Here is a 27,406-nt window from a genome sequence, read left to right on the forward strand (position 1 = left end):
TACCATTGTCTCCGCGTCTCTGCGATCCTCGCGTGCACAGTTCGACGGTAATACATGTGCTCGATCGGCAAACAGGATGCAACAGACCTTTGTTTTTTACATTGCAAGAACCTTACGACAGAAACAACCCGATAAAATTGACTTATTAGAACAGAAAGAGTCAATGTCCTTACATTTTTGCATTTTCGTTTTTATTATACTTCCAAAATTTAAATTTTTAATTTTAAGTTTAAAATTAATTTTATTGTTTTCATCGATATTTATTTTCCAGCATTGATCTTAGATCTACAAGAATACGTATATAATATTTTTATTTGTAAATTTTTATTCGTTAATAAATATGCCGTTTGATTATCAGGATTGATGATCCAATGGCATCTATCCGTAATAAGCGTGTAAGATCGGGGGCTAGAGCTGGTCGTCGATGTCGTCGTATTAAACCCAGACCCGGAGCACGTCTCGCCGGTCGCCGCCGCCGACAAGCACCAGAGATCGAGAGGTTTGGTTTCTCCTCGCCGCCGCGATGATGCACATGACCTTCTACTGGGGCACGTCCGTCACCATCCTCTTCGACGGATGGCGCACGTCGGCGTGGCCGGGGTACGTCGTCTCCCTCCTCGCGCTCTTCCTCGCCGGCGCGCTCTACCAGTACCTCGAGGCCTGCCGCGTCCGCCTCAGGGCTCGCCGCGCGGGCGCCTCCTCCGCCACCGGGCCCCACCCCGCTGCCTCCGACGAGCGCGCGCTGGTGTCCGCCGCGGGGCGACGCTTCGGCAAGCGCTGGAACTGGAAGGCGCCCCCCGCGGTGGCTTCGGCGGCGCTGTTCGGCTTGAGCGCCGCGGTCGGGTACCTCCTGATGCTGGCCGTCATGTCGTTCAACGGCGGGGTGTTCCTGGCCGTCGTGGCGGGCCTCGCGTCCGGGCACCTCGCGTTCCGCGGCGCCGCGGAGGAGGTCGCCGACGGCGCGGTGGACGACGAGCTCGACAGCCCTTGCGCCTGCGCCTAGGGATCCATGGATGGTGCTACATGCATGGAGCTAGAGATGGACATGGTACGGCTGACTCGCCATTTTATCAGCTTCTTGGTTTCCTGCAGCTGCCAATTTGTGTATCAGTGCGTGTAGAAGTGATTAATAAGGAGTAGTGTACCTAAACAAATGCGCTTCAAATCAAACTTTGTGTATTTTGTGTGTGATATACTTCATGTGTAAATTCTCTAATCATGTGCATACCGAATTGATGAATTGCCACTGGTATTCTTTTCATGTGTGTTGTATTGTAAATTTTCTTTGCAATTTCTCATGCGAGCTTTTTAGGTGGGTACTCAAATTTACAACCATTTCGATCGAGATCTAATGGGTCCCTTCAGCAATCAGCAGTGTGCGTGTACTATGAGTGTTTGCATTTGCACCATGCTTCGCGTAACAAATATGTATCGAGTATCAACCAATCTTCTTCTTCTCTCCGATTCTACGAGGTCGAGTTCTTCCACACTTCTTCCTAATTAAACTATATTGTCCTATTTTCCACGCACATATTTTTCAAACTATTAAACAGGGTATTTTAAAAAGAAATCAGAAAAGTTACTTTGAAAATTATACTAAATCATCTTCAAGATTTTTATAACTAATAATTAATTAATCATACTAATGTTATGCTATATTTTTCATGTTAGGATAGTAAGTCCATAGGTTGTTTTAATATGGTTGCTGGATTGAGATTGTGCCAGCAAACGATTAATCAGAATACCGATGATTAATCAGAATTATAAAAAAATTAATGTTTGTGTTAACATATGTATGTATTTATAATACTTTTTCTTGTTTTGGAGATATTTAAATGTATAAGATTATATAAAACTGATGTGTTTATATCATTGTCAATTGAGCAACCATGAAAAAAATTTCAAGGTTACAATTCAACGGCAAGTAGTGATTAGTTTATTTTTTATAGATAAAATATTTAAAAAGCATGTACTAAAATATTAAATGATATTGAACATAGTCACAGATGTATCTATAATTAGTTTCACTGATAGAAATTTCAAGGATAATAAAATGTAATACTTTGAGTCTGGACATGCTAGTTGTTTGGTGTGAACTTTCCAAATTATGCATGATTAAACAGAAAACAGATAATTAATCTGTAAATACAGCAATTTAATGCTCAGATGATCGTACCACCGATACAAAATGTTTTCCATACCGTTAATGATTAATGATGAACTTAATAGCCAAGTAAACTCTTTTCCGCAGCGTTGGTGGGAATTTAGCCTTTTAACTTTGCTCGTACAATCCGTATGGTATTGTTCTTGATACAAAACAAACTTAGGTTAACATAGTGATCAAATGTTTGAAAATTTTAATTTCATCAATGAACTCGAGTCACTGATGTTGGATGATAATTTGAAGGCGTGCACCCAAGTCAAAAAGCCATACATTACCCTCCCCAATGCATTGCGCACGTATTTAATAGAAAACAAAAAATCAAACGTTTAATCAACAGTAAAAGTGAACAAACTTCTAATTTAGGGAGTAAGGACCCATGTTTGTCCATGGGCCAAGCCACTCCCATCCCTACCTATGTTCCACTAGAGTAAAGGGCTAGTGCTCTATCAAAGCAGGCCCATATAAGATGCAGCCCAAGATCCAAGGTGCTCAACTAGTCGAATGGGCTATGTGACCGTATCTTGCCCATCCAACAACATTTTCAGCTTTTCAACCCGAAACCTAAACCAGAAAAAGTCCAGAACCCAGCGTTGGCCACACAGTCCATTATGCTTCAATTGACCTCCAGTACATTGAGCCAAGTCGAGCCGGGCCCATTCACCCACCCTGGGTTGCCCTGGACACGGACCAAGTAACCCGTGTCGTGCGCGGTTGCGTTGCACGGTTGAATAGTTGCACGTGTGCCCGCTGCAAGCCCCGCACGTTCACGCCGGTCAGCATCCGAGGAGTGATAGGGGTGATTTTCGGAGCTTTTTATGAAATCCCAAACGTTATATTTATAAATAGAAAGTAATATGTGAATAAAATTTTAATATACATATTCTTAGCAATTTAAAATTACACACTAAAAAATAAAATAGGATAAAAATAATTTAAAATTATTTCTAAATTTAATCTAAAAGTATTAGCGTAAACTAAAGATAGGGCGTGACGGCATGGCTCGCCGCACGCGTGCCGTTCCGAGGGGAGCTCGTGACCGATGGCGACGGGTTGCTGCTGCTGCCGCCGCTGTCAACCCGCCCGGGCCCACACACGCACGCACCGCACGCGACACGCGCAGGCGGCAGAGGGCGCCGGCCCCGCACTCGTCACGTGACGCTGCTGCCGCTTTCCGCTGCGCCGGCTCTCTCCCAGGTCAGAAGGGTACGTAGCGCAGGCAGATCGGAGAGCTACTCTTGTGGCTGGAGTGGTAGTGATGGAAGGTGGCGGCGCCGCCGCGCCGGTGGTGGTGCGCTGCTCGAGCGACGACGCTGCTGCTGTGCCTGTGTGAGCGTGCGCGTGGCTCACTGGCTCCGGCCCCGAGCATCGCCCGAAGATCTTGGCCCGTTTTGGGTTTAGGGGGTAGTTAGCAGCAGAAGCTTCCGTTTGCCCGTAGGAGACAGCCGCGGGCGGCGGATAAACCATAGGGATGCATAAATAACTGGAAATCAGGAATGGTACGAGACACTGTATTGTTTGGCTTTCCGAGGAATAAACGAAACGATAAATTTGTAAACTGAAATTTATTTATGAATTAAAATTTATATACGTGTTCTTATCGATTTAAAAATCAAGACTAAAAGATAAAATTCGTTAAAAAAATCCTAAAATTAACTCTCAATTTAAAATTGAAATGTTAACTTTTTGCTTATAAACGTGACAGAATTAAAAACATAGGGGTGTGTACCGTTCGGAATGGTACTCCCAACCTCTCCGTCTCTCATGCGTCGTCTTTTACTCATAGCTCTATGTCAGCCCATCCAACTAGTACACCATGTATTTATCCCTTATTTAGTTTCCAAATTTTTTTTTCAAAAATACCATATTGAATTTTTAGACACCTAAATAAAGCATTAAACATAATAAATAAATCAAAAAACTAATTGCGCAGTTACAGAAGAAATGTTAAGACGAATCTTTTTAGCTTAATTAGTCCATGATTAGTTATAAGTGCTACAATAACCAACATGTGCTAATGACGGATTAATTAAGCTTAAAAAATTCATCTCGAAGTTCCCAGGCTAGCCGTGAAATTCGTTTTTTCATTCGTGTCCGAAAACCCCTTCCGACATTTGGTCAAACATTTAACGTGACACTTCTCTCAAAAAAATTTCTCAATCTAAACACCCCTTATTTCAAAGAGGAGATCTGCACATGATTAAGAATGAGCATATGTGTTATAGCGATAGGTGCTCACACAAAAGTGTTTGCATGCTATTTGTGTGTGGCCACCTTACTGGTGTTGAGCAAGTAAAGACCATCTACACCGCACTATCCGTCATGTGGTTGGACTTAGCGGCTCATGTATACCAGTGTGTAGATGCCAGGATATACTAGCCGCAAGTGAACTAGTACAAATGAAAAAAGAAAATCCAAAGATGAGAGCTAGTCAACTTGTATGGAACACTCGAGCGTCTTTAGGGATCATTGACTGTTGTTGACCATCCTCATCACCTTCGACGCATTGGGGCTAGAGATTTCCTTCAAGATGTTATCAGTGAGCTAGGACTTGAAGAAGGAACCATATTGTTGCTCAAAAGGCTCGGGCCAATTGACCCATGTTGTGGAAGAAATAAATCAGGAGTGACTTATTCAATATGTGATGACCTATCGAATCATTGGCTAGTCATATTAGGTATTATTTAGTTTTCAAATTTTTTTCAAAAACATCACATCGAATTTTCGGACACATAAATAAAGCATTAAACATAGATGAACCAAAAAACTAATTGCACCGTTATGTAAAAAATCTTGAGACGAATCTTTTGAGCCTAATTAGTCTATGATTAGCCATAAGTGCTACAGTAACCAATATACGCTAATGACGGATTAATTAGGCTCAAAAGATTCGTCTCACGGTTTCCAGGCTAGCCGTGAAATTCGTTTTTTTATTCGTGTCCGAAAATCCCTTGCGACATTCAGTGAAACATTTGACGCGATATTTTTTTAAAAATTTTCTCAATCTAAACACTATCTTATATTGAGCGAGATATCACCTCGATTATGGAGGGAGAAGCCGAGAGGAAAGGGTGGCTCCCTAGCGCAGTTGACATCTTCTGATGTTGTCAAGCGGGGGCGATGCACCGGGCCGGTGGTAGTGGCATCAACAAAGGCAGAGGCGAGTTAGATCTGTGGCTGCGAGCGATGGGGAACAAAAGTGACATGGTTACCGTTTTATGCACAAATGTTAACGCAATCTGGACCGTCTAAAAATTTGGTTGATAAGCAGACCCAAAAGAAACGGATTAAGATTCTCTGATGTAACTTTGCCTCTAATATGTGGGTCCTACTGCCATCGTGCCCATATGTCAGCGTTACGCCAGATAAGACTCGTCCTAAAACATAGCACAAATAAATAGGATAGACGAAACTACGGTAACCATGGTCAAATTTTTTGAATTGCTCAAACAGAGCACAACTAAAATTTGATCAAATTCAAAAAAATGGGATTTTTTAAAAAAGTATGGTAGATAATTATATTTAGTGATGTTTGGTGAAAGAAATTTATTAAAAAAACAAATTTAAACACTAGAACTAAGTGAAAAAATGGCTAAAATGTGAAATGCTTGTTTGTATGTAGATGTTAATTTTCAATCTAGCTATCATGTTATAATAATTGTTCGTGGGTATAAATTAGTAAAGTTAATGTTTTAGTATATGAAAACAATATATGCTGGTAAATTTTGGGTGACCTTACTATTATAATAATTGTTTGTTGGTATAAGGTTGTATGAAAAATGTGAAGAAATTGTTAGTCAATACGTGAATGGTAGCCTTCTAGGCATATGCTTGACGTTGTAGAGCTAAGGTTATATGAAAAATGAAAATTATAGTTGTTACTTGTCGAGTAATAGGTACTATGGAGATGTTTGTAGGAGAAATGAAAATGGTTGTAGTCGGATATTATGTGAATTATTTGCTAGTTATAAGATGCAGGTGATATATGAAATATGTCGTAGCTGTTACACTTATAGCATACTACTTATTTTCTATTATTGTATACTAGTTTTCTAAATTTTTTGAATGTTCTTACCCTCAGTTTGCAGTACCGTCGGTTTTACCCAGAAATTACACGGTTTCTGCACCAATCCGAGCGATTTTTGCCAACCGTAGTTATAATAGTTGTTGAATTCAAATTTTACGATTTTAAATTCATCATGGTTTGTATGGCAACTGCTCCATCGCACCGCCATTGGTTGATACAGAGGTCTCGGGCAGTTTCGGATACCCTGCGAATGAAGCCATGTTTAGTTAGAGAACATTTTTAGGTTTGGTTGTCACATCAGATATACGAAACACATTTGAAGTATTAAACGTTGTTGAAGCGTGAGCTCCTTAAGCAGAAGTCCATGGGACCCCCTTTGTGAGTTCGGCCCATGGGTGCGATGGCGGTAGACACAGAGGAGTTATACGGGTTTGGGCTGCCGGGAGGCATAATACCATGCTCTTGTTGCTTGTACACTATGAGAGTAAATGCGTTATAGGCTTCTGTGGAAATGTTCTTTCTCCTTGTTCTCTTGTTTAGGCTAGTGCCTCCTTCTATACTGCAAGGGGACACCACAACGGCTATCACTTTCTCTGCCTTCAACGAGCAGATAATCATTTTTCTAGGGACTGCTGTAGTGGCTTGCCGTTAGTCAACCCAATAACATGCCGCTCCTGTCCGTTCCCGTCTGTCAGTGGGCATGTAGAAGGGGGTTACACCCTTTGGGACCCAGCGGTCCGAACAGGCAACCGTTGCTACTCTTCTACGGTCGTCCGCCGCATTTAATGCTACGACGGCGTGAGGGAGACAGGCCATCCCTGCTGTAATACGGATGTCACAGCGCTTTCAGGGTGCTTTGTCCCCTCCCTTCTTTCATAGGAGCAGCGCAGGTAAGGGATGTGTGCCTGCGCCGCATTTAATGCGGCGCAGGCGTGTGCCCATCATGAGGGCAACGAGGCGAGTCAGACGCCCTCCCATCACATGAAATGCGGTAGTTGGACGCTGACGTTACATCTGACACAATGTGGCCCCCTAATAGGTGGTCCGAGTGCCGAGGGGGTAGGGAGTAGCCCAACACCTTCGGTGCCAATCCATAGAACTATCGTTTGGACCTGACCTTTCGGGGGCCGCATGGCTCTTCGGGGCCCAACCTCCCTGCTTCCTCCAGGAGTTTTGGTTTGTGGGCTCAAGGTCACCTTGCGCCATCTGAGCTTAGTGGATACCCCCGGGCCCACTTTTCCGACAAACATAGTCAAAACAAATTATATATTCCACCAGAAAACTACGAGACAAATTTATTAAGCCTAATTAATTTGTTATTAGCAAATGTTTAGCACCGCATTGTCAAATCATGTCGTAATTAGGTTTAAAAAATTTGTCTCGTAATTTACAAGTAATCTGTATAATTAATTTTTTTGACTATATTTCCTACTCTATAATTATAAGCAAACATTCGATAGGATAGGGTGGAAATATTTGTTCGTGTACTTGGCCCGAATCAATCGGCAAAAAAAGCCGAAAGGACTGGATTAATCGACGATCCAGCCCGCCGGCGTTCTACTTTACCCTATGGCTGACGCGTTCGGCGGGGCCGCCCCCCGTCTGCGATTCTGCGGAACGATGATGATGACGCGACTGAGCATTGTCTCGTACGACTGCCAACCGCGACACGCCCGCGCATCCCATCTCCCCCGCACCGCACCGCAGAACCCCCACGCCACCGCGAACCCCACGCCCCCCTCAGAGCAGCGCAGCGAAAAGCAGGGCGTACGCAACGTGCATCGCAGCGCGCCCCCAGACCCCAGTCGCGCACACCACCGTCTCCCCGTCCTCTCCAGGAGTCCAGCGCGCGCGATGCGCCAGCGTTTAAACCCACACCCCCACGCCGCGAGTCGCCTCGCCACCATTCGCTCGCTGCTGATTCGCTCGCCCTCGCGCATCATTATTGCCCCCCTGCCCCCGCCCCCGCGCGCGCTCCGTCGTCTGCCGGTGGCCACCGTGCGTACGTACGTGTAGGAGGCGCTGCTGCCGAGCTCACCCACCGTAGCGCATCGTCGCCGTCGCCCGTCGGTCGCCGCCTTCCTCGCCCAACTTAGGCAGGTCGCGCTCCCTCACTCGCCGCTCGCCGCGCTTAGCTCTAGCCTGCTCTGCTTGGGTGGGTGGGTCGTCTGTTGGTGTGGATAAGTTTGGCCTTGCGATGGGGGAGGCGCCGAAGCCCAAGTCGCCGCCGAGGTACCCGGACCTGTGCGGCCGGCGGCGGCTGCAGCTGGAGGTGCAGATCCTCAACCGGGAGGTGGGCTTCCTCGAGGTGAGCTCACTCACTCACTTCCCGGTCATGTCACCTCGCTTCTTTCAGAGCGGAGAAAAGCGTGCATTTTTGTTCTTCTTCCTATGGGGGGGAGTGCAGAGAGAGAGGAAAATCTCTGGACAAAAGTTGATGTGGAGAGCTCATCGGTTTGGGGTTTCGCGACGGAAGCGAGGAAGGAGGAGAGAGCTCGTCGCGAGAACCGATGCGCGACAGGCTCCCCTGTTCGGGACGTGCCCATGTTGTAGCAGTACGTACGGCTTTGTCATGGCTACCCCTGGCGTCTTCTTGCAGAGAGAACAAGAACGAAGGGCAGCCATGAATGAACCAAATGCCCATTTCACCTTCTATAGAGTTCTACTGCAAGATGTGTTTTTTCCCCCCTGCAAAACCAGGCATTTCAGAATTACAGAGGAGGATTGCAACTGCAGTTTAGGAGTAGTGGCAGCAACTTCCAAAGTCTCCTCTTTTGCATTGCATCTCGCGGATGAAAGTCTGAAACTATAGGCATGGCATGGGCTACTCGGGGTACTTGACAATGATAAAAAAGACTTCACTTTCAGATTTCTGCTTCTCTTGAGCGTGACATCACCTGGCAATGGCAATCAGTAGGTAGACGCTGCTGCTGCGCATTGCTCGTGTTCTTTACTGCTTCCATTCATGGCACATGGAGCAGGACTGTTGGTCTGTAGAAGCCATGTGCATGTGCCAAGGCCTGACTGGCTCTCCCTTTTTGCAGCAAGAGCTACAGGGACTTGAACGGATTCAGCCGGTCTCGAGGTGTTGCAAAGAGTATGCGCCTATCCCCTCCTTTCTGCTTTCCTCGTTAGCCTCGTTTCCGTAATCTTGTCATCGGCAGTGCTAGTGCTCCGCTCAGATCGGCAAGTAACAATTTTTTTTTGGTTGATTGCAAGTTTGCAACTTTCAACTGCGCATTACTTTATGTTGTAGTTATCACTATTGTTGTTGTTGTACTATCTATAAAAACACGATATTCCGTTAATTTCATGAGGAGAGCATTAAGATTTGTTTTTGTTAGTTTGAACAAAATAAGCTTGAATACAAATGATGAAATATGGTTCTTTGCTCTTAAGGTAGAGAAAAATATTTTTACATCGTTGTTTTTTAATTGTTGTATCCAACACATTCCTCAAGCCTACAGTTTTTCTTAAAAAAAAAAGGAAAATTCCCCACATGTACTGCAACATTTACTATACTTCGATTTTTCTTGAATGCCTGTTAATAATCTTTAGTAACTTCTGACATGGTGGTCCAACAGTCAACATGTGAACTGTTCATGCATGGCCTACATTTCAGTTTTGCTCCTTTTGGGACTGTACTATTTAACGTTCGAATGCCAACTTTGATTACAGAAGGGGTGATTGTTTGGCTTATTATGAGAAAAAATCAAATAAAAAATAATTTATGAATGAAACTTTTTTATACTTGTTCTTAGTGATCTAATAGCCCAGATTGAAAATTAGACTACAATGAAAACCCCCCCCCCCCCCCCAAAATTTACTATAAGTTTAAGGTTCAAAATTCAAATATTGATTTGCAAGCATATATAGAAAGTGAAAATATGGCTGTAAGATACTAATGCTATAATATCACATTTGGCAGTGTCAGCGAATTTGTCGGTGCAAAGTCAGACCCGCTTATACCAATGTATGAATATTTTGACTTATTGTTTTTCATTTCATTTTTCTTATTTTCCAAACTGTGCTGATGATCAGTGTTCTCTCCGTGACTTTTCTTCATTCCAGAAACAAAAGGAAGCACAGATCTTGCAGTCTTTATCGGTGGATCAGGTCCCTTGCTCTTCCCTTGTACTACATGCTTTTGTGTGTTCGGATAAAACATTCTATTTTGCAATATTCTTATTTTAATTTGAGAAGCTATTAAATTCAAGTCATGTTTTGTAGTAGTAATAAATAAGTAGGTAAAATTCTTTTAGTGCAAAGTGAAAATATGCCGGTGTCAGTTTGTTGCTGAACAAACTAGGTAAACAGTCACTCCTATGTGTTCTTCTCTTCTTGTCAAATGCTCAAACTGAATTTCACCTTATTAACCCATTTTATCAAATCCTCACCCAATTTGTAGAACCTCACTACACCAATAAAGTGATTTGTCAGATATGTCACACTTTAATACTACATGATAACTCGGGGTAGCTGCCTTCTTTTGATGAAAAAAGTATCTGACATCAGTTATGGTGGCATCAAAGCAATTTTTGCAATCTTTAGTGGAGCCTATACTGTTCTCAGCACTGTTTAGTGATTTACACGACAAATACCGCCCTTTTTTTTTCATTCTGAACATATTGCAAATGACTCACTGTGTCAATATCATACTAGCTCCCATGAAAAAAAAAATTAAGCATGTTGATTTTATCAGATCAAAATTGTGCACCTGCTTGTCATGTCTCTGCTGCTGGTGCCGGTGCCTCCCAAAGCCCAAGAAACCGAGCTGCTTCAGCTGTTCTTGCTGCTCCTGCTGCGACACATCATGCTGTAGACCGAGCTGCAGCTGCCTGAAGACCCCTTCGTGCTGTTGCAAATCTAACTGCAGCTGCTGCAGCAGCGATTGCTGCACCTGCAGCCTTCCCAGCTGCGACTGCGGCTGCACAGGCTGCGGCCATTGCCGACCGCGGTGTGGCAGCAGCTGCTGCTGCTGTCCACCCGGTGACTGCTCCTCCTGCGGCGGCTGCTGCAAACCATGGAGCTGCGGCACCGACCAATGCTGCACGGGGTGCTCGTGCTCGTGCCCACGGTGCTGTAGCTGCGCCGGCTGCTGCCCCGTCGCGAAGTGCTCCTGCGCGGCGCCCTGCACCGGCTGCCTCGCGTTGCTCCGGCGGTGCCTGACCTGCCGGTCGTCGTGCTGCAAGGGGCAGCAGCCGTCCTGCTGCAAGTGCCAGTCGTCGTGCTGCGAGGGGGAGCCTTCCTGCTGCTGCGGCGGCAAGGGATCGCCGTCGTGCTGCTGCGGCAGGTCGTGCCTCGGCGGCGCAGCGCCGTCGCCGTCGTGCCCCGAGTGCTCCTGCGGCTGCGCGTGCTCCTGCCCGAGGTGCAGGGAAGGGTGCAGCTGTCCGTCGTGCGGCAACCCGTGCTGCGCCGGCGGATGCTTATGCTAAAGTAGTTCGTTGATTAATTAGTTTGGCTTGTATTTTCTTTTGTGCTTATTAGATATTGGATTTGAGTAAAACTTTGGTCATATATGGTACTTACTTAAATAATTATACTTGAGCACCAAATGGTAAGGTCGAAAATAGTTCACTGTAGGTGTTATCAACTGTGAGACTAGTGAGTTTTGTACAAAATAGTCCACTGTAGGTGATATCCATTCTAACCTGTTTTAGGAAAAGTGATGGGCGTCTCTAATTTTGTCTGCGTATATCCGAGTAAATATAGAGACCGGGTAAAAATATTATTCTCAAAAAAAATAATGAAAAGAGTATAACTTACTGTCTGCCTCTAGTAAACTTGTCATAGTACACTCAAATAATCGTATTTTGTTTATTTGATCAATCGATTAGCAACCTTTCTTTTCTCTTCTGTGAAATTTAACTGTTTGCCAAGGTAAAAACGAGCGCTCTTTGTTTGCCACTGTTACGTTTGTTCCTACTCATTTGCCATCGAAGATAAAAATCTTTCAACTATTTATTATTTTTACCTATGTGACATGCCAATATGTACCACGGAAATAAAACGTCCATTTTAGCCTTCGTAACCTGAATGAGTTGACGAGTGACAGACGATGCTATTCACATTAGTGTTAAGTGATGATGCTGTTCACATTAGTGTTAAGTGCTACGTATTTATATTGGAGTTATGCCTTTAGACTACGTAGCTTCATGCAATTGTGTGGATGGAGTGCAAGAGTGTGCACGACAAGCACGAATAAGGTGGCCGGATGTGCCAAACTAGATTACTAGGAGGCAACGGTGAGTGGTGTGGAGGAGGGAGAGTGAGGGGGGAGATCGGAGAGGAGGAGGAGGGAGATGATGATGATGAGGCGCAATTGAGTGTCGTCGTGGTGGACACGCTGTAGTATTTTTTGCTGGAGTAATGGCGGTAGAGCAAAAGAGAACGGGGAGAAATTAAAGGACAATGGCCAATGATCTCATGTCCTGCCACAGCAGTCACCGGCCTCCACGTCCTAATCCCCTTTTCTAGTAGTAAGTCATTCTCGTATGGTATCCTATCCATCCCCAAACTAATCTTCCTAGATGTTTCATTGCCACAAACCATTGCCTAAGTTAAGAATAAGCATGTGTACATGGTCATCGTCGTAGGCATAGTAGAAAAGAAATGGCCAGGCCTGGTGGTTGAACCTATAAAAAAAACCTGGAACTAGTGCACTCACGGTTCGGGTTGCCTTAAAGATCGTCCATGCTATTGAAACGGTGCCAAAAAACCAAACCTCTTTTGTGAGAACTGACAAATTACAACGGTTTCTTTAAGAACAGGCGAATTACAACTAGATCAGCTCGGCAAAGAATGGGATAAATTTAGCCTAAGAAGGCCCATGGACCCAACAACAAAAAGTCCATGTATCATGTATTAAAATACGAATTGAGTAAATATGACAAATCTATATCCTCCAATGTCCAAACGGAGAAAAACAATATTTGTTAATTTTGAGTTTTGAAATTCTGAAATGCTAATATATTAGAACTCCAAAACTAATACGGTTAGCTATTTATTAGTTCCAAAATTGTAAGATATTAAATAAATTATAAAAGTTGATATATTACAACGTGTTCTGATTTTTTTGCTTATTTTCAACTATAAAAATTAAAATGTATAATTAAGTAAGAACTGGTGTGGACTTTTCTTTTAATCTAATCGGCTATAATTCAAAATATAGCCAACTTATTTGACATATGATTTATTTGAAATATCAGCAGTTATAGTATTACTAGTACCAATAATATGTGCAAGACACATGTTATTGACTACTTTTATGCTCCCCTGTCTCAGAATGATTTCATGTTTTTTCCTCTTCAGTTGGCTAATATATTTTTAGCGATCAATGGATTAGAGTTTAATCAGTGTCCCATGGTCTGCTCGACGCCTGACCATTTGCTCCAGCGCGCCTACCGATCGACGCTCGCATGCTAATCTTTTGTACTTAGAAGCTGATATTAAATTTTAAGTTAATTTTAGTGTTTTTTATATTGTAGTTTATTCCCCGGTCTTTAATTTTTATCATTAAGGACATATAAAAAATTTATTTATAAATTATTTTTTATTTAAAAATATATAGTTTGGTTTTTCTTTATAGGGCCCGCGGCTCGCACCACCAAATCCATTGGCGCTGCTGCTCAGATTACATTACCATAGCTTTGTTTTTAAGTTGGAATAGTAGGGTGTAATTGTTTGACTTTTATTTCAATCGATATATCTGTAAATAAAAAATAATTTGTGAGTAAAAATTTTATATATGCATTCTTGATGAAATAAACAACAGCGAAAATAATCAAAATCAACTTTAACTTCAAATTTAATGTTAAAAATTTAAATTTTAGCTTATAAGTATAAACAAAAGTTAAAAAGACACAGTAATATACCGTCATTTCGAGTGTGATGTCTGGGCGCAATCATTTTATTTTGAGTAAGCATGGTCTCGTGACGAACTCTTGAAAACTTCTTCCGTGTCCGGACTACTCCAGATTAAACAGAGTCAACTGTAGACGTCAACGGTGGACGCACCACCCGATCAATTCACCATTATTAGCGAATCGCGTTTTTTAAGTTTGCTTTGTTAATTTTAATCAAACACAGAATTTAAGATCCAAAGCGGAACGCGACGCAGTGCAACATAGCGACAATTTCAATCCTTCTTTTTTTATAAAAAAGTTCAAGGCAATCGACGTCGATCTTGTACACTACCATATTATATGACACGACAGGAAGCTCGCGAGCTTGCCGCGAGGCTGCCGTGATAGCTGACAGCTCCGTCGCGGCGACGACCACCGTGTCCAAGTCCACTCACGCCCTCGGCATCATCTCTTCTACCTTACGCGGTTGCATTCGCATCAGCAACCTTCTCAATTACAAGCTCAATTAAGCCAGATTCATTTGGACAAAATCGATCGATCGGGCAGAGCGGCGGCGGCAATGGACGTCCCGTTCTTCGTGGCCTTCACGCTCATAGCGCTCCTCTCCAGGTACGTCCCCTTCGCGCTCCCTCCCATGGCGCGGGACCTCCTCGCCGACAACTCCGCGGAGCCGGCGCGCGCCGCCAGGTGCGCCATGTCCGTGGCCGTCGCGGGGATGACGCTGCTGGTGTCCCTGCAGTGCGGCGCCGGCGGCGAGCACTACTGCCCGGACATCAGGATGGAGGGGAGGGCGCTGTGGCTCAACTGCGCGGCGCTGTTCCTCGGCGTGGTCGTCGGCGGCGTCGCCGTGGTGCTGCCGCCGTTCGCCGCCGTGTCGCCGCTCGTGCAGGTGATGGTCGAACACCTGACGGGGTTCACGGAGACCATCGCGATCAACGCGTTCGCACATGACTTCTGCATCTTCGTCAAGCTCGTGAGGTCGAAGCATTGAGGCAGTAAAGAAACGGAGGCCATTGCTCGTTCGTTCGTTTGTTTGTTTAATTTTTAGATATTGTACAAGAATGCAGCATTTACGCTGTAAAGATTCATGAGCTTCAATGAGGAAATGACATTCTTTTGTTCAACGCGAAGTTTACTTCGGCATAGGCAAAGAACCCGGAAAAGAAGGGGGAATTTGGTGTTCCATGAAAAAAAAGGCCTAACGACATATTTATAAGTGAAAAATATTTTATAAATAAAATTTTTATATATGATCTAAAAGACATGGCTATGTATGGCACTCCACGGTTGGAACCGTCCAGCTCTGGGTTCACCTGTTCTACTTCTGCATCAAGACGTTGTACAGCCAGTCTTAGCTGCTCGTCGTTTGGATTACTGTGTCGTGCTGCTGCGATTCTGTTAATCTCTTGTTGTTTCGTTCTTTGCGTCCAAAACTATGTATGGCAGTGAGTGGACAGGGATCGATCAAAACATGAAGTTTATACCTGTACAATGAGCATTGGAGTATAGTATCTGTAAGGACAGTTATTCAGTTGCTGGTGGCTAATTGGCTCATAATGTTAACAAAAGTATTTTACTGCTCATTATATCAGATTTCCAGAACAGAAACACGATTGATTTTGTGCAGTAGAAACAACAGTGCTCCATTGTGACAAATAATGTGACATGCTCCCATAAATTTGATAGTTGCTAGTGGCTAGTGGGTGACAACGTGGTATATTTGAATGCTAAATTTTTCAAGTACTAGTTTCTACTCGTGGATAACAATTATTTAGAAAGTATATATTACAATTAGACATCTTTGGAGGGTAAGTTGACATTTAAAGTACGTGGTAGTGTCATATAAGTAATATAAAAGAGGCCTTTTACATTCCATGAAATGTTATACCGCGTTTTCTAAAAAATAATAATGTAAAATTTTGATATCTTTAGATACTTTTTTATCTAGTTATGAATATTATATTTTATCAATCCAAAATATAGTTTCGTTTAGCAATGTATCTATATGATGTGCTGAGGATGTGATTTTTATTCCATTATCTTAAAAATATATATCTGATACTACATAAATAATCACATTGTTTAAATAGTTTTGATATGTTCGTGGACAATTTTACCATCCTTCAAAACAAACCACACTTCCTAGTATCCATTTTGGTATTTTGATAATATGTATCTCGAGCTATCAAAATTTTATCAAGACGTTAAAATTACCCTAAATTTACATGCCTATTTTTGTTCCTTTTAACTGAAGCAAATTAATGATTAGATCTACATCTGGACCTTAGCTTAAGCATGCGGAGACCTCAGAAAGAAAACCATTGACTCAGGGAGTAGTTGATCGAACCGTGTAACGACGCCTCGTAAGGCCGCGACGTATGAGCTAGAGAAGCAGCGTAAACTGCCGTACGTGTCTTGCCCCCACGCGGATAAACCACGTCGTCGCCGTCGATCTCCACGCGCGCCGCTGGTCGTCAGCTCGACTCGGTCTTTGCCGGTGAGGCGGTGGCCTCACCGCAGACGACGACTCAACAAGTCAACTGACGGACCAGCCAACACATACTATATACGAGCTCGATCACCCGGTCTGCAAGAACACACCTTTCCATTCCGTTGATCCCTCCTGGCCTCCGCTTCGCCTCGATCGATCGATCCTCTAGCTGCCAGCCATGGCGGCGGCCGTCGTCGACTTCCTCCAGGTGGTCCCACCGTGGGAGCAGCAGCCGGCTGGCACCGCGCTGCTCGTGGCGAAGTCGGCGCTGTTCATCGCCATCAACGGCGCCCTCGTCTCCCCGTCCTACCTGCGGTGGTGCCTGTCCTGCGGCGACGACGCTGCCGCCGCCGGCGCTCGGCACTGCCTCCTCGAGGCCGACGTGGAGCAGACGTGCTACCTGCTGGCTAGCTTCGCCACCGCCGTCCTCGGCGTGGCGCTCCTGGCTTTCCACGTGGCCTCCTCGCCGTCGCCGGGGGTGCTCCCGGCGAGGGCGTCGTGGCTCGTCTGGCTCACCAAGGTCTTCACCTGTGGAACCCTCCAGTTTGGCCTGAGTATTGTCCACTTCTGTCTCAGGATGATTTACTTCAGGTTGATGCCGAGACATTGGATTCTAATCCTCGGAAGGCAATGAGTACAGTTATAAATGAATTTGAAACGATTTGACTACTGTTTTTTAGAAAATTTTTACATTCTGATATTAGATTCAAATATCAGAAATGACTATATATATTTTTGGATGGAAGAAGTAAACGACAAAACACATTGGTACAGCCGTACAAGATCACCGATCTTGGGCCGCGAAATAGTGAGTTTGGGCTTCTTTGATGGCCCATCAATAGTTAGGCGAGGCAAGTTAACACAACCACTGGTTGAAGCGCAAAGCAGTGGCTACGGCGGAGGACTATGCCGCCGCCGTCGCCGTCGCTGCAGTGCGGCGCCGCCGTGTCCTGGTCGTCAGAAAGGGGCGCACCAGGCTGCTCAGCTATGGAGGATCAATGGTGGCCTCGTCGGCCGCTTGCCTTCCTCGCGGGGACGGACGGCGGAGCGGAAGCGTCAGATCACGGCGCCGGCGACGGCGCCGATCGCTGGCTCGATCTAAGCCGTGCTGGGTCCAAACGATAAACTATGTTTGCAAGGGCTCTGCTTATTTTTTTCTGATGGCACTCCTTTGTTTCGCGAAGTGGTGTTGGATATTTTGTGTGTGTGTGTTCTCTGTTCGCAGTTAAACTTGGTATGATGGCCTGGGTCTCGCTATATAATGGTTCCGTAGGGAAATGAGATTTCTCCAGTGACAGTGCAAGGTACATGAGTTAATTAAGGCCACGTTTAGCAGTGAAATAACCATTTATTAATTAATTGTTAGCTATAAAAACTCAAAAATAGATTGATATGATTTTTTTATTTTTTTTCAAAACACACATCGTTTAGCAGTTCAGTAGACATGGGGTGAAAACTAGGAAATTTAGGATAGTAAACCCATGAACAAATAAGGACTAAGTTGATAGAATTATGCTGCACAAGGCAAGGCACACATTTGTCCCCTTTTATTACCATGCCAATAAGACCAAAACAAGGTTTTCAAGGCAAAACAGGCAACCATTGGCCCATTCTATCTTTGCTCTTGATTAACCACGACGAAAAATCCAAAAATCAGGATCTTCATCACACTACTAGCACATCACTGCCAAGAACAGAGCACTACCAATGAATGAACAAATCCCACACCAAAAAACCAATGTGGTGGCTATGTGGCTTGTATCACATAACCCCTCTAAAGATCTATCTTAGTTATGTACAGATCTTAAACCTTTGTTTTTCTTTTTCCTAGCAGTACTCCTATATATTCACCTCTTTTAAGTCCTGACCGTGAATTTTATGCACCTCTCTCCTTGAAATAGCTTGACGTCCTCCGGTGTCGTCTCAGCGAAGTGGTGTATGATCCGACTAAACCGTCTCGTTGCAGCACGATGTCTGCGTGGATCGCGGAGTTTGGGTGCTTTTGTCGGTACCGGTCATGGTGGCTCTGGTGCTTCTCTTCTACCGTTGCCTCGATCTTCATTTCAATCTTCTCATCATCTTCCTTCTTTGTTTTGCTCTTGTCATCTTCTACAAGTGTGAACACAAATGGGCCAATTTGGAGGTAGTCATTCATGTCCAATATCGGCTCCAGGGCCTTGACAACCTCCCTCATGGTGGGTCTAGACTTCGGCGACGAGTTCAAGCACTTGTAGGCCACCAAAGCGGCCTCTTGGGCCCCTTTGTAGGAGTACTGGCCCTCCATAGCTGGGTCCATGACGACCCGGTGCAGCTGGTCGGGCTTCTTGAGGTACTTCCTAGCCCAGTCCACCAAGCTCTGCTCCCTATGGCGTCGAGACCGGTCCACCGAACGCCGGCCCGATAGTAGTTCCAGTAGCACCACTCCAAAACTATACACGTCACTCTTATCGGTCAGGTGTCCTGTCATGATATACTCTGGCGCCGCATACCCGTTTGTCCCCATGACACGTGTCGTAACGTGGGTCGCGTCGCCCTGCGGCCCATCCTTGGCGAGCCCGAAATCGGAGAGCTTTGTGTTGAATTCCTGAAACCCAATGAAATCAGATCAGGTTAGGCAGAGATCTCACAGCTAACCATTACACAGTGACATGCAGGAGGCAATGTTTCTGTCAGCATCATGCTATCTGAGCAGTGCCATGAACCGTGATAACGATGCAGCACGGATAAGCTGCTACGAATGTATTTTTTATTAGGTAATGTGTACGGTAGCCATCTAGAGAAGACAGCATGAGCTGGGATCTCTGAAGGCTGTGCAACTAGGAAGCTTCCAAGTTGCAATCATGTCTGAGTTGGCCTTGCAACGAACCCAGCCTACGATTTTGGAACGTGTGGCACGCAGACTTTGACAGTCTTGCACCATACGGTCAAATCTAAACTTGGCAACTGGTGTCGCATCCAATTTTCAGAAATTAATGGAAAGCAAAAAAACAAAAATTTGGAAGTATTTTTGACTGCAGGATGAATTTTAAATGGTACGGTACCTTTTTTCTTAAAGACTGAAATTTCTACTGCATTTTCAGTCTAACGACGGTGAAAGGAACAGTGGAAATCAAGAACAGTATGCTGCTTACCGAGTCGAGGAGGATGTTGGATGCCTTGAAGTCGCGGTAGATGACCGGCGTGTCGGCGTCGTGGAGGAAGGCGAGCCCCTTGGCCGCGCCGACGGCGGTCTTCATCCTCCTCATCCATGGCATCGCGCCATCGAGACCTGCACACAGAGAGGACGGCTCAGGTCAGCTTCCCCAGGTCTTCCCGGAATTTTTTCCGCTCTGAAAACTACACTAACTTCAGCGATGGCGTAAGCTTTAAGCGCCCAAATGATTTAGCTTAACCACTCGTGTAAACAGCAGTAATCTCCCGGGTTAATTAGGCTCGTGTGCTTACTTTTGAAGAGGTGCTTCTCCAAGCTCTGGTTGCTCATGTACTCATACACCAGCATCCGGTGTTCGTCTTCGTAGCAGTAGCCGATCAGCTTGACGAGATTCTTGTGCCTCAGTTGCCCAAGGAAGAACACCTCGGCCTGCGAGGAGAAGGGAAGGGTTCGTTGATTAGCACGGTGAGCTAAAGCTCGATCGAGTCCAACAATGGCGGAATAAGTGTTTGATGACGTACCAGCCACTCCCTGTGGCCCTGCGTGCCGCAGTCGAGGTCGAGGTACTTCACGGCGACGGCCTGCGCGTCGAGGCCGGGGCGGAGGTCGTCGCCGACGAGGCCCTTGTACACGGGGCCGAACCCGCCGGAGCCGAGGTAGTTGACGCGGGAGAAGCCGCCGGTGACGGCCCTCATCTCGGCGTAGCTGAAGGCGTAGAGGTTCGAGCCGGACAGCGTCAGCGACAGGTCCTCCGGCGTCAGAGTCCCCGTCGAGCTCAGGCTCGACAGCGACACCCGCGACGCCGACGACGCCGACGACGACGACAGCAGCCTCCGGTGGTGACCTCCCCCTCCCCTCCTCCCGTTCTCATCCGACGAAGGCACGTCCTCCTCGCCGCCGGTCACCCCGCCCACGCAGCAGAGCATCGACTTCCACGACCGCAGCTCAGCCATCGTAGTCGATCCAAATCACGCAAGAACCAATCAATCACCACGAAGCAGCAGGAACCAAATGCACGCTTATACTGTATCAGTTTGAGAGCTTCGTGTCGTATCCCCAAAGAAGAAGCAGAAGAGGAGGAAGACGAAGAGAGGATAGAGTTTGAGGAGGCATCTGCACCGGCAATGGCGGGTGATATATAGGCGCGGCCGGGCGTCCCAACGGGAGAGGCCGTGTAGCCGTGCGCCCTTGACCGTGTCGCGCGGCGCGAAACCACGCACGGCTGCGGCGCCCGCGACCGCGAGAGCTGCGGAAAACGGCGTCAAAACCGGGCCGAACCCAAAAATGAAAATTGCTCGAGAACGGAGTGGTTGAGCAGTAGCAACTGCTACTATTTCCGCGGCTGCATCGCTGGTTCGCTGCTGTAGAACGGTGAAAGTTACTAGTATTAGTTTCTTTTGGACCGATCGCGTAGACTCAACTGCTTTTTCACCGCGCTGCTAATACATGTTCATACTTGGCGCCCTTATCTTTTTTTCTTATACTTATAAACTATTTAAATTTTTAACTTTAACTTTAAAATTGATTTTGGTGTTTTTTCACCGAAGTTTATTTTTTGACTTTGGTTTTTAGATTGTTAAGAATATACTACCTCCGTTCCGAAATAAGTTCATTTTTCAGTTTTTATTTATAATATTTTGACTCTTCATCTTATTTAATTTTTTTTATTAATTTTTTTACTAGATGGTAAAATATGAATAGTACTTTATGTCATTATGTGTGAGTAATTTTTTTTAAGTTTTATACAAATTTTTCAAATAAGACAAATGATCAGAGCATTGGGCACAGAAATCAAAAAATAACGAGACGAAGGTAGTATATAATTTTTATTTACAAATATACCATTTGCAATCATCCTTGTAATTGATGATATGGGTAGGAAGAAAAGAAATAGTTTTTTCAAAGAAACCAATTGATTTTTTTAGTTGTTTAAAAGCAGTGTTTTTTACGTAATGCGTGATGGAGAGGAGAACAGAAGACTTCGGCGAGCAGTAGAGACATGTGTGTGTGACAGTGTCGATTTGGTCCATTCTTCGTTACCACGAAAGGTAGAATTTCGTTGTTTTGGGGATGGAATTAGGTGAGTCCGTCACAGTTTCTTCTGCTTAAAACGTGATGCTGACATCCTTGTAAAACAAGTGATCGAGTTTGTGTAAGGGAGAAATTGGGTTGCTTGTAGCGGAATTAATCGTGCGTGCTCCATGCAGATACTAAACTGATTATAACGGATTAAGCAATTCCAAGTGCTTCGACCGTGTGAAAAGTTTGGACAAAGTATTTCATTCTTTAAAAGTCGCTTCTAGTCTGGTGTTTGCCACCATTTTTCCCCCTTGAGGCTAACTGGGACTGCTCAGACTCAGGACCGGTTTGATCTAGAGGGTTGAACCGAATATTGCCGCGGATTATCTATTGGATTATAAATACAAATTAAATAGTTCAAAGATAAACTGAACGAATAGCTTAAAATATACGATTAATCAATAAAAATACGTTTTTTTTAAACGTGGAGCAAATAATCGGTTTCAATAAATCCATTCTACTGATCTGGTGAATAATCTAAACTGATCTGGTGAATAATCTCAAGAAGTCCAGATGCCAAAACCAGAGTTGTCTTGAGAGGTAAAGCAGCGGATGCGAAGAAGGTGAAGCCATGAGCTGCATCTGGTTGCTACCTGAAGCAGGTGGAGCTGCAAAACGAATCTGATCGCTGCCGGCTCCTGCCGCAAACGTTCTTGGCTCCCCCATCCTTGTTTAATCGGAGCAGTTTTCATGATCCTTCCACGCACGAGTGCGAATGCAATCATGCAATCAGAGACGAGACAACGGGAAACTCTGAACTGAACCGCACGCTCATGTGAGGTCTGAACAACCGTACAGGATGCAGACAAAAAATCTTCGCTGGAATTTACAGGCCAGGGAGATAGGAACATCCTGTCCTGTACTCCTGTGCTGCAGATCAAAGCATCTAAATTATGATGGTTTTTCTCTAATTCAGCACTGGTTAGAAACAAAAAATTAAGCAAGCTGGAAGCATCAATCTGAGCTGTTCGCTAACCGGTGTTTCAGCCTAGCTGTCGTGTTTAATTCAGTTGAGCTGCTTCTCGTCTTGCCCTTAATTTCTCTGGTATTACTTGTTTATGTGGGGGCACAGCCTCGCACGTTCGCGCATAAAGAATGTTCTGTCCGGGCTTAGCTTAGATTAGATCATTATATTCCCAGTCCGTGCCGTCCTGCTCTTGCTCCGAAGGTTAGTTTACTCCCGGTTCCTGAACTCTGACAATTCTCTGATAGGAATGGGATGAGATCAGCAGTTGCGATAAAAATGATGAGAAGTTCCAAGAAGAGAGGCACGAAGCAACAGTTTTCATGTTCTTACGGGACAAGAAATAGGAGGAGAAACGAGCAAACGAAACACTCCGCGTTGATCGATCGTGCTATTTTCTGTTTGTTTCATTAGGATGCGTGATGGGTGGGGGAATTTTTGTTAGTCTTTTTCATAGAAAAAAAGACAAATGGTATATTTACAAATAAAAAATAATCTAATAATAAAATTTTTATATACATATTCTTAGCAATATAAAAGTCAAAGCTAAAAGAATAAAATTCGGTGAAAAACCCTCAAAATCAACTCCAAATTTAATGTTGAAAATTTAAATTTTGGCTTATAAGCACAAGCATAGGTGAAAAATTAGAAGTGCGTGTCGTCGATCCAGCAGCGTCGAAATTTCTCAACATTTCAGTAAGCACTTATTTTTTTCACAGTTTCTCTCTCATTTTTTTTAATTTTTGGTTTTCAGTAAAAGAAAAGATCAGAAGCGTTCCCTGCTTCTTGTTCTTCTTTTTACCCTTTTTGACGGCAGCAGCAGCAGCGCAAGGAATGGGGTAAGCGAGTTGACAACATGGGCCGCCGTCGCCGTCCCAATACTTTTCCATTTGTCGTGTGCCCCTGCAGCAACATGCATGGGTGAGCAAGTAGCACAACGACGACTTCGAAGTTTGAACCGACGACGGACGGGTCAGCCAGCTCTCAAGTCTGTTTCGGAGTGTGATGCGCATCGATCGTAGGGGGAGTACGCTCGTCGGCTGGTCGGCGCCGGCGGCGGCGTCGTCACCGACGAGCGAGCTAGCCATATCCATGGCGCGCGGCAGGCAAAGCATGGCGCCGCGCCGGGCGCGTCGATCGGTTCGAGAGCGGAAAGCACAAGAGCACGCCGGCGTGGGGTGCTTGGCTCGATGCCGGCGAGCGGCAAAGGGAAAAGAAGGTGCTTTCGCAAAGGAGCAGCTCGTAGCCGTCCGATCGAAAAAAAGGGGTGGCTATGATTAAGCACACCGGTGACAGTGCTAGCAAGTTACTAATATCCCTCCGGTTCCACGGTTCTCGGCGTTTTAGACAAATATACGGTCAAAATTTTAGAACTTTAATTATTATTAACTTTTAAAATAATTAGTTTGAAGTCACCCATACATCAATATATAACTGAGTTATAAAAAGAAATTTAATAATAGTAAACATTTGCTTACCTTTTTTATATTTTATAAAAATCATAGTTAAAAGATAGACTTAAAAGACCACGTCATTGTCTAAAATGACTAAAATTTTCAAACGGTAGGAAGTACTGGATATGTTAGGTTTCATGCATCTCCATCTCGAATTCGGTCTTGACTCTTGAGAGTTTAGAAAGAGATGGAACAGGTGCAGTGCCTAGGGCACACAAGCATTTTGGAGGGAAACATAGAGCAACTAGGGCTTGAACCCTAGGATTGTCTCCTTGATCCATACTAAATATACTTAAAAACTTAGTTAAAATTCAAAGATTAACAAATTACATCATCTAAGTCATACTCTTAATAATTCTTTGTTCCGTCTCTGACCCCAAGTACTGCAGTACATGGCTAGTATGTGTTTTTTCCCTTAGATGTCTAGATTATCAGATAAATTCACTACCTGACATGGCGGTAACTAGGTATAAAAACGGTACATACATGTACCGACCGTAACGATTCTGTTTCCGAAAATAATAACATAAAAATAAAATCTTACCGACCATTACTGTTTTTATGATTTAACATTGTCAGTTTATATCTAAGCTTTATTGAATTACACACACTACTTCAATTCATAAATTTTTATAAATATGGAAATTTAGCTAAGTTTCTGAAAATATTATTAAAATATGATACAGTTTCCGACCGTTTTTATCCCTAGCCGATAACCCATACAGGTGGTAGTAGCGAATCTAGGGTTTTAGCTGAGTATATGTCTATTTAAAAATTATCATATATACTTTGTTAAATTCATCTTAACAAATCAGTGACAATGGTAAAATTGATAACATGAATCGACATACTTACACCAAGTAACACGTATTTGTATTTATATGATTTTTTTAAAAATACATATATATATATATCGAATATGTAGCGCACGATGTGTCATGACATACCTAGCATACCCTATAGCTACGCCCCTGGCAGGTGGTAACAAGGCATGCTTAGATCGGGTGCATGCATGTTCAGCTCGACAGACATGCTCAACCTACCTACCTACACAGTGAGCACCGCTGTCAATCGTGGGGTCTCCCATTGGCGCACGTACGTACGTGCACGAACCCAGACACAGGCCGGGTGCATGCACGAATGCGTTGGTGTCAAGATGGCAGCAGGGGCCCTGCACTCCCTCCTGCTGCCCTTCCTCGTCTCGTCAGAGAGGAAGGTGCATCACTACTCACGCACGAGTACGACGCGTGATCGATCGATTGCTTTTGCTTGCGCCGCTGGCTGACCTGACCATGTCCATGTCCGAGATAACTGCTCCATCCGTCCTAAGTGCCCGAATAAAAAGACGAAGGAATATAAAAAGTATAGAATTTTGATAGGAATGTAAACGTAAAACAGAGAATTGCAAAATACAGAAAAAAACGTATGAATGACCGTTTGATTGGACTACAGAGAAAACACAGGAATTTGAGGAGATATTAAGACTCATAGAATTTTTTTCCATAAGGTTTTACCTCTTGTTATATTTTCTCCAAAACTTGCGTAGGAAGAGGCAATCTATAGAAATTTCATAAGATTTTATAGGGTTTATTCCTTTGATTCAGATGGATTTGTAGGAAAAAAATCCTCTAAAATTGCTATAAATTTTCTTTAAATCAAAAGGGCCTAAATGTTTGACGCTATTGATTTTTTATGCACGTTTGACCATTTGTCTTATTTAAAAAGTTTTATAAAATATGTAAAACTATATATCGAAGTATACTTAACAATAAATAAAAATAATATAAAAATAATTAAAAATTATGTATTTTTTAAATAAAACGAATGGTGAGAAGTGCATAAAAAATAAACGGTATCTGGGACGGAGGTAGTACGAAGTACACCATGCATGCACGCGTCATGATCGATCTTCTCCAGGTGATGGGGAACTAACCTGGACTGGATTTTGATCGACCTGCTGCCTTGTAAAAGTGCAGAAAACCGCCAGCGGATTTGTGTTGTGTTTTGTTAATTTGTCGTCGGAGGTGTTTGGACTCTCTCCGAGCGGCGTAATGCCTTCTGCATTTGACCAACGCGCGTGTACCCGCCCGCACTGATCGTTCCTCCCCGGTCAAAATATGTCTACAGATTTCACATGTTCTTTTCAACTCTTATTACTCATGGGTGACTGTCTTTTGGCTTATTCAAGAAATAAGCGAAACAGTATATTTATAAACAGAAAATAATTTATAAATTTTTTATTTATACATGCTCTTAGCGATTTAAAAGCCAGAATTATAAAATAAACTACGATGAAAACTCTAAAATCAATTCTAGATTTAAAGTTAAAAATCTAAATTATTTTACTTATAAGTATAAACACAGGCGAAAAGACGAGGCGCTGGATATCTGTTTGGCTGATCTTTTCGTGTTATCATGCAACTGCATATTATCATACTCATCTTTCTCGTGTTATCTTGTTATTGCAGATTGTAAGACATATAATTATTTTTTTATTTTTGCTTATGCTTATAAGTTAAACTTTGAATTTTTTATTTTAAACTTGAAGTTAATTCTAGCATTTTTTTCATTATAGTCATCATCTTTTTAGATATTTAAGAACTTATTTATTAATTATTTTTTACTTACAAATATATCATTATGTTTTTTTTAAAAAACAAAGATGGTGACCACATATGTTGATGTGTGGAGGGATGATCGAGTCGGTTGAGAAATCATTGTTATGTTGAAGAATGGATGGAGGCGTCCGTGAATTTAAAGTAGCTGGTTTTGTTGAGGAAATCTGTGCGCTTTGGAGACGTCTGCAATGCATCGACAATCTTTGTCAACTGTTTATGCTCACAAATATCTAAAAAGTTAACTATTATGTGAAGCATGCGGAATGGCATGCTGGGGTCAACGCCTTGTTGGAAATTCCGTACTGCCGAGGACGTTGCCAATTCGGACAGGTTTGGGCAACACAGGCCCTCATGTTTGGTTTTTCCACCTAAATAACTAAACGACATATTTACAAATAAAAAATAATTTATTAATAAAACTTTTATATAAAAGTTGTTAACAATCTAAAAGAAAAACTGAAAATTAATTCAAATTTTAGTTTATACACATAAGTATAAGAAAAAAGATGAACAGTCATGCCTCGAGATTTATGCTGCCAATTACGAAACCTGTAAGAGCAGGTACAATAGTAGGCTATAAGCTATTTATAAGTATA

The 27,406-nt window shown here is 43.7% G+C and overlaps 5 protein-coding genes across 5 annotated transcripts; 4 read left to right on the plus strand and 1 right to left on the minus strand.

Annotated features, from left to right (window-relative positions):
- The first annotated feature begins 523 nt into the window (after positions 1-523).
- On the plus strand, positions 524-1,003 carry LOC121055117 (putative copper transporter 5.2). Its single transcript, XM_040526550.1, has one exon. The coding sequence runs from the start codon at positions 524-526 to the stop codon at positions 1,001-1,003; it is 480 nt and encodes a 159-aa protein (XP_040382484.1).
- A 7,354-nt stretch (positions 1,004-8,357) lies between these two features.
- LOC107304736 (keratin-associated protein 5-2-like) lies at positions 8,358-11,898 on the plus strand. The gene is made up of 5 exons (XM_015840144.2): positions 8,358-8,496; positions 9,233-9,285; positions 10,117-10,161; positions 10,260-10,304; positions 10,891-11,898. Exons 1-5 carry the CDS (start codon positions 8,386-8,388, stop codon positions 11,621-11,623), a joined length of 987 nt encoding a protein of 328 aa, XP_015695630.2. The 5' UTR covers positions 8,358-8,385; the 3' UTR covers positions 11,624-11,898.
- Positions 11,899-14,608: 2,710 nt separating this feature from the next.
- Positions 14,609-15,206, plus strand: LOC107304863. Its single transcript, XM_015840741.1, has one exon. It carries the CDS (start codon positions 14,613-14,615, stop codon positions 15,042-15,044), a length of 432 nt encoding a protein of 143 aa, XP_015696227.1. The 5' UTR covers positions 14,609-14,612; the 3' UTR covers positions 15,045-15,206.
- Positions 15,207-16,679: 1,473 nt separating this feature from the next.
- Positions 16,680-17,391, plus strand: LOC107304862. Its single transcript, XM_015840740.1, has one exon. The coding sequence runs from the start codon at positions 16,723-16,725 to the stop codon at positions 17,176-17,178; it is 456 nt and encodes a 151-aa protein (XP_015696226.1). The 5' UTR covers positions 16,680-16,722; the 3' UTR covers positions 17,179-17,391.
- Positions 17,392-18,051: 660 nt separating this feature from the next.
- LOC102703796 (serine/threonine-protein kinase RIPK) lies at positions 18,052-20,761 on the minus strand. Its single transcript, XM_006659409.2, has 4 exons — positions 20,217-20,761; positions 19,989-20,124; positions 19,676-19,812; positions 18,052-19,128 (listed from the first exon to the last, which is right to left on the minus strand). Exons 1-4 carry the CDS (start codon positions 20,646-20,648, stop codon positions 18,421-18,423), a joined length of 1,413 nt encoding a protein of 470 aa, XP_006659472.1. The 5' UTR covers positions 20,649-20,761; the 3' UTR covers positions 18,052-18,420.
- Positions 20,762-27,406: the final 6,645 nt, after the last annotated feature.

This window comes from Oryza brachyantha, chromosome 8 (genome assembly GCF_000231095.2).
Source record: "Oryza brachyantha chromosome 8, ObraRS2, whole genome shotgun sequence".
NCBI classification, from domain to species: Eukaryota; Viridiplantae; Streptophyta; class Magnoliopsida; order Poales; family Poaceae; genus Oryza; species Oryza brachyantha.